General features: G+C 46.2%; 2 protein-coding genes across 2 annotated transcripts in view; one reads left to right on the top strand and one right to left on the bottom strand.

The window, feature by feature from the left end:
• Positions 1–7500, top strand: part of hgfb (hepatocyte growth factor b) — a gene marked incomplete at both ends in the record, with an annotated part of 30319 nt that overhangs the window by 16648 nt on the left and 6171 nt on the right. The window contains 3 exons of the mRNA XM_080539551.1: positions 241–374; positions 2186–2279; positions 4099–4235. Coding sequence (XP_080395677.1) covers positions 241–374; positions 2186–2279; positions 4099–4235 — 365 coding nt within the window. The remainder of the gene's footprint in view (positions 1–240; positions 375–2185; positions 2280–4098; positions 4236–7500) is intronic.
• On the bottom strand, positions 4374–7029 carry LOC308165018 (polyadenylate-binding protein 1-like; the record flags this gene model as incomplete). The annotated part of the gene is made up of 3 exons (XM_080539119.1): positions 4374–4406; positions 5686–6054; positions 6181–7029. The coding sequence occupies 3 exons, from the start codon at positions 7027–7029 to the stop codon at positions 4374–4376; spliced, it is 1251 nt and encodes a 416-aa protein (XP_080395245.1).

The raw sequence follows: 7500 nt of genomic DNA, 5'->3' as shown, positions 1-7500 counted from the left end.
ACAGTATACACACATGCTTGCGCACACACACACACATACACGCACATGCACACACACACACGCGCACACACGCGCGCACACACACACACAAACACACACACACACACACGCACGCACGCACACACACACACACACACACACACACACACACAAACACACACACACACACACACACACTCTCACACACACACACACACACACTTCTGCCACATATCTCTCACATGATTATTTGTGTTTCAGAGACCTGAGGGAGAACTACTGCAGGAACCCTGATGGCCGTGACCTCCCATGGTGCTTCACCTCTGACCCCAACGTTCGCACGGCGTTCTGTACCAACATCCCTCGCTGTGGCACCCAGAGCACAGAGCCACACGGTGAGGGAGACCAGCACCACAGCACAACCGTCATTCACGCTCAGCGCCGTCGACAGGACTGCATTTAGTAGCACGCAAGAGCATAGTGTCATAATTGTAAAACCAGCTTCTCTCCCTGACCTTTGTCAAAGCTAGCCAAGGGCCTCAAGTGGTTCGAAAACCACAAGTCACTCAAGCTAACCGACTGTCCAAGTGCTAGCTATAGCCTAAATGAGGGACTTAGCAAGTTATAAGCTCCTCGTTTGAGGAATTCTCGCCGAAAAGTTAAATTGTAGCTAGTTACGAGAACACACTATGGTATGCTTTGGACAGTCAGCTCATGAAGAGTGGAAAGGATCAAACGTGCGCACTTGCTAGAACCTTTATATAGGCGGGGCTGCCTTCCTGCAAACGTCACTGACCTGTACCAGGCGTGATTGTATATAATAATAATAATAATAATAATAATAATAATGACTTGTAATACTTAATAATAACTTTTATTTGTATAGCGCTTTTCCTGCAAACTTTGCAGCTCAAAGTGCTCCAATCATTATATAAGATTGATTTAATTATTTAGTCATTTAAAGGCAATATTAAAAAGATGGGGTTTTAGTCTTGATTTGAACATATTTGCTGAGGTTGCATCTCTAAGGTAAACTGGCAGTGCATTCCACAATTTGGGTGCATAAAATGAGAATGCAGCCTCACCAAATCTTTTGTACATGTGGTACACAGAGAAAACCAGCGTCAGAAGACCTGAGAGCTCTATCGGGCGGATATGCTAGCAAAAGGTCTTTCAGATATTCTGTATATATAGGGGTCTTATAGTCTTATATGTCTTCTATATAGGGGTCTTCAGTGAAGTGGTACACTTGTGTGGTGTGGAACCGAGTTCACTGAAACAGAACCAGACAACTTCTTCCTCACAGCATGAGGTTGTCACATGATGGTGCTGACCCTGAAACTGCCTCTCAAAGGCTTTATGTTGAGTACAAACATATTTATATAAATCTATATGGAATTCCTATAGCCGAAAATACGTTTTCATGTCTGGTATGTACGGTTAGCCGTCGTTCAAGTCAGTCCCTGAGGTCAGATGTACTGAACCAGAGTATGCTTCAAGTCATGCTGCCCAGAGTGGAAGAGAGTCCAGGGAATACATTTGTCTAATCTCTGTCTGAGGAGTTTTCCTTAAAGTTTATGTAGTGTGCGAATTTTTCTACACTCACTGACTGTCCAGAGTGGAAGGGCATATAGGTTTAATCTAGGGTTGTGGGAATGACTGCCCTCTATACGGAAATAACCTTCCTCTGACAGGATCACAGTGTTGCTCAGTCCCATTGGACGCTGAGGGGAGGAAGGGGGCTCTCTCTCACAGGGGTGGATTTCCCATTGGATAATATACGAGTGGACGGGGGCGTGACACAACGCTCAAATCGATTACGATCGGACTGTTGGAGGGACCGCAGGGACATCTGGTTTCGGGACCGTGTGAGGTTGAGTCGTGGTTGTGTGGTTGTGGTCGTCTCCCTGGGGTTGTGTTGTGGTGGTCTCGTCTCTGGATTTGATTGTGTTCCCAGACTGACATGAGAACCGTAGAGCTCTGACAGTTCGGAGTATTTTTGCAGTCTTCCTACTGCACTAGTTGAGTACAATATCCTCAAACTTCGATTATCATCCAGGTAATAGACGGATTTGACCACTGGGATGGAATATTATTCTTCCTACTCACTTTTCCCCGTGCATGGTCACATTGACCACTTTGGGTTTGTTTTGACTGCTGTGTTTTTCCATACTGACCGTTCTATGTGGTTGTGGTTGTGTTACAGACTGCTATGAGGGGAGTGGAGAGACTTACAGAGGAGAGTTGTCCAGGACCAGATCAGGCTTGGCCTGCGCCCTATGGAGAGACCACAGCAACAGGTACCCTGAACACTGGAATAGACTCTCAACTACTGGAGTACTGTAGGCACTACAGTACCAGGTTTGACCAGTACACCATGGTGGGGTTGTGCCAATTCAATATACAGTGGGTCCGTTCGTAAATACGCTCTGAGAGTGCCAGAGCGCACCCGTGGTGCTCTCCTCTGGTCGTTCGGAAATGAACTGATTTCAGTTGAAACCGGTGTGTATTTTACGAACGCAACCAGTGTATACACTACCGAAGCGTAGTACCACTGCTGCTCACTACCGTCCTGCTGGTTCAACGGCTACACAAAGACAAGATGGCTGCCGTTGTGTTTACATTTTGTTGTTCATGGCCTATACACTTTCATAGTTTCATGTGGTCGTTGTTGTGTGACCAAACACAATAGATAACAGTAGGCCTGGTCGTAGCTTTTAGTCTGTTTCTATAGAAACGAGGCAGTGTTGCACAGTGCAGAGTAGCTCTCAGGTTTTCAAGGACAAGTTTCCATTCTGCCTATCCACCCAGCATGTACCAGCATGTTGCGTTGATTGGAAGTGAATATTTCTTTTTTTCTCTATTTTTCTCTATCTTCTTAGCCCCTCCGTTCTGAATTTGTACAGAAGAAATGTTAAGCCCGCATTTAAATCAGATAGATTGCGATACAATCTTTTTTTTTATCAAAGAAGATTTAGAATGTGTTATCTGTGAGTGTGTGTGTGTGTGTGTGTGTGTGTGTGTGTGTGTGTGTGTGTGTGTGTGTGTGTGTGCGGGTGTGTGTGCCCTGCACAGAAACATATGGACGTGTGCTTCAGAGGTCATGGGGGTCCTCGGGGAGGTGATCTGTGATTAACCTCTGCTTAGTGTAAGCAGAGACAGTCAGGATGAGGAGCCATACTCCTCAGTCCTGTCATGGAGGCTGTTACTCCTACTGTGAGCATGACTTAACCCAGCAGGAATGACTCCCAGGGTTATGCGTGTGTGTGTGTGGGGGGGGGGGTGTATGTATGTGTGTGTGTGTGTGTGTGTGTGTGTGTGTGTGTGTGTGTGCATGTGAGAGAGAGAGAGAGAGAGAGAGAGAGAGAGAGAGAGAGAGAGAGAATGCATCCAGGGGGACACATCGCAGGCTTCACCTTTGACCCTGAGCCCCTCCCTCCTCGGGAACACATCAAAGCCAATCAGCTCCTCTGCCTGGCTCCCCGCCCCGCCCCCAGGTCAGAGGTTAGGGGTGCCAAGGAATCGCACGGGCTGATTGTTTACGCTAGTGGGAAACTCACCGCAAGCATTGAGATACACACACACACACACACTGAAAAAGAAAAACGTGCATTCTTCTCTCCTTTTCACCTCCTTTTTCCGTCGGAATTTTGTCTCTTCTCACCCCGGGACTCTCTGGGAAGGAAATCGTTGTTTTTTTTTCCCGGTCTTTCGGAATGTTACGGAAATTCCCTAATGAGAGATATAACATGATATGTTACTGTAGTGTAGAGGGGCTCTCAGTGAGTCATGTCCCAGAGCATCCTCTCCTCTCCCCCTCAGAGAGGGACTCTCCGCAGCTTCGTGTTCTCTCCGTGCGGACCCGGTCTGACTGATTTGGGGGGTTTTCGTCCCGCTAACGGTTCTGAGTCACTGTTACTCTGTCGAGATCTTCTCTATTCCGTTCGACTCTCAAATAGGTCACAGGTGTCTATGTGGGCTTTGTGTACGTTCTGAAGCAATGCACTCTGGGAGGACTGTGGTGCCTGATGTCTCTCCTTAGTTTTTGTTCTTGTGTGTGTGCCCGCGTGTGTGTGTGTGTGTGTGTGTGTGTGTGTGTGTGTGTGTGTGTGTGTGCAGAGGGGACAGAGATGCTGCTGTCTTGGCTGCGGGGCAGGAGGGGAACTTCTGCAGGAATCCTGATAAGGACAAACATGGACCGTGGTGTTACACCAACACCTCTGCTGTCCCCTGGGATTACTGCACGGTCAAAGCATGTGAGTACACACACACACGCACGTACGCACGCACACACACAAACACACACACACACAAACACACACACACGCACATACGCACACACACACACGCATGCACGCACACACACTCACACACACACACACACACACACACACTCACACTATGGGCTGTGTGTAGGTTTGTCTACACTGAAGGGTTAGAGTGTCAGAGTAGGTTCACTAAAGCGGGGTACACACATAAGGATTTTCAAAATCTTAACCGATTTTTTTATCTTGACCGACCCCACATGAAGATAAAAAATCTTGGATTGAACAGCCTTGATCGTATTGTGTGTGGTGTGCGCCGATTTCCCCATTTCAGCACCCCACAGACATAAAGATTATCGTTACGACAGACTCCAGACTCTAGAGTCTCGTTCCCCAAGCCAGAAATCTCGCGTGAACCCATCCTTTTAATATTGCCTTTAAATGACAAAATAATTAAATTAAGATTATGTAATGATTAAAGCACTTTGAGCTGCAACGTTTGCAGGAAAAGCGCTATACAAATAAAGTTATTATTATTATTATTATTATTATTATTATTATTATTATTATTATTATCTAACGTAGTACCCTGACTGACCTGTACGAGGCACCCATGTGCGACAGGGCAAATAAAGTGCCGAATAACGAAAAGAAGAAGTCAGCTCGCTTCTTGATTGGCTACATTCCATTCCCCGTCACAATCGGACTCGCGAGCAGGGTTGCCAGATGGGATTGACATTTTCCACCCTAACCACAGTCTAAAACCGCTAATTCCACCAAAAGAACCCAGAGTCCATCTGGCAACCCTAGGATTTTTGGTCGTAAGTATTGAACACATTTGACATTTACAATTGCCGGCCACGACCATTTTCCGAGCAGATTGTCGGGAGAGATTGACTCTTGTGGAGAGAGAAAGACAGCGATGCTGAGCTGGGAGGTGCATTGCTGGTCAAGGAGGCCTTGTCTTGGCCTGGTCTATCTGGTCCAACCAGGTCTTTAACTTGTATCATCGAGGTCCAGCTTACCCTTTTCTAGACATAGCTGAGTCAATCAATTTAATTTTGTAATGAAATAATTTATTAATATTGCAATATATTTTCAATGCTTAAATATGCTTTATCGGTGAAGTCGGTTTAAAAAGTCTGGATCTAAGCCGCTTGGAACTCAAGATGGGATGTGGCCAGATTTCTGTGCAGCCTCCTCAGCCCACTGGGCCTCCAGCACAGTGACATGTAGCATGTTGTGGATGGATGAGATGGGACTCTCACCTGGAGGGAGGGAGAGTAAATATCAGTAACAGTAACTAACAGCTAATGGGGATCCATAGAAATAAACACATAGACTCACATATCATCTGCTTCTGGTCCTCATGGGCAGCGACAGCCAGAATGGAGGCAGGGAGAGGCTCCTGGTCCTGGACATGGACAGCAGGCTGCTGGGCCTGTGGCATGGCAGCCATGAAGAATCCAGGTGGGGGAGCAACCTGGTAGAGGTTGATGTCTGGGTTGGGAACGGTGCAGACGCTGGCCATCCTCTGCATGTGCTGGTTTGTTGTGTGAGTCTGGCGCTCCTCCTTGCTCTGGGCCAGGACCACATACAGGGGCATGGTGGCCACGATGCGGCCGTTCATCTCAGTCACAGCCTTGGTGGCCGCCTCAGGGGAGGAGAAGCACACAAAGCCAAATCCCTTGCTGCGTCCACCCTCCATCATCACCTTTGCACTGGTGATTGTTCCAAAGTGGGAGAACTCTTTGTGCAGCTGCTCATCATCCAAGCAGTCATGCAAGTTTTTCACATAGAGGTTGACACCCTGGTAGAGAGAAACCCTGTTTAGTGAGATGTTTTTCATCCCTCAAATACATCAACAATGTTTACCATGACTATCAACTTATTTTACTTATACAGTATATGTATATATTTTTTCATAAACACACACTTGGTATCTGGTCCTGCAGCCCTGCTTTATCTGCTCAAACTGGCGCTTCAGCACAGTCTGGCGCTCTCCTCTCTTCAGGGCACGGCCAACGTAGATCCATCTCCCATTTATCTCCTGGCCATTCATCTCATCAATGGCTCTCTTGGCATCTTCATGCCTTTTGAAGTTGACAAATCCAAAACCCATGGATTTACCAGCGCCATCAGTCATGACACGGACGCTCAGGGCTGGTCCAAATCTTTCAAACCTCTCCTTAAGGCGTTGGTCATCCATATCCTCTCCAAAGTTTTTGATGTAAATATTAGTGAACTCTCGAGCCCTGGATCCAAGTTCAGCCTCTCGTTTATCACAAGATGTGAATTGTCCAATAAACACTTTTCTGCCACTCAATAACATGCCATTGAGTCTCTTAATAGCTCTCTCAGTGGCCTCCTGGGTATTATACTGCACAAAGCCATAGCCTTTAGAGCCATTCTCATCAGATACTACCTTGCAGGAAAGGATGTCCCCAAACTCAGAGAACATGTCGTAGAGGTGCTTGCTGTCAAAAGTCTCCACTAAATTCTTGATGAAGATGTTACCGACCCCACTATTCCTCAGAGAAGGGTCACGCTGAGACCACATGATGCGCATAGGTCTTCCATTGACGTCATCAACGTTCATGGTGTCCAGGGCACGCTCTGCGTCAGCTTGCTGTTGAAAGTTGACATAGGCATACCCAAGAGATTGGCGTGTTAGCAAATCTCTGCACACTCTTATAGAGATGATTGGACCAGAAGGGCTGAATTTCTCATGCAGCATTCCCTCAGTGGTGTCCCTGTTGAGATCTCCTACATACAAGGAGGCCATCGATTGAATAGACGCACTAGGATTCATGTCTGCTGACTGTAAGATTGGGAAAAAATTGGAAAAGTTTGTGAAACAAATAACTGTCTATCTATCTAGCTCTTCACAGAGGACTTGCAGGTAAATGAACAGCATGTGTACTGCAGATGGATTCTAGAAGCCCAGCTGCATGTTCTACATTGTTATGTCATCACACTGTGAGATTCTTAATGACTGGATGTGATGTGTGTAATGTTTTAGAAGAATTCTAACTTCAGTCATTGTTACATCACAGACCATAGCCAGGGTCCATTTAGAGGCCCCTAAGCATGTCTTTCCCAGAGAGAGAGAGTTGACCATACACATAGCTGCAACGTTTGCAGGAAAAGCACTATGCAAATAAAAAGTTATTATTATTATTATTATTATTATTATTATTATTATTATATTCATCACAACTCATTTCACAGCAATCGGACTGGTTGAATTATGTCT

Source organism: Nansenia antarctica (assembly GCF_963989245.1).
Source record: "Nansenia antarctica genome assembly, chromosome: 9".
In the NCBI taxonomy this organism is placed as follows: Eukaryota; Metazoa; Chordata; class Actinopteri; order Argentiniformes; family Microstomatidae; genus Nansenia; species Nansenia antarctica.
This window is presented reverse-complemented; position numbering and strand designations above follow the sequence as displayed.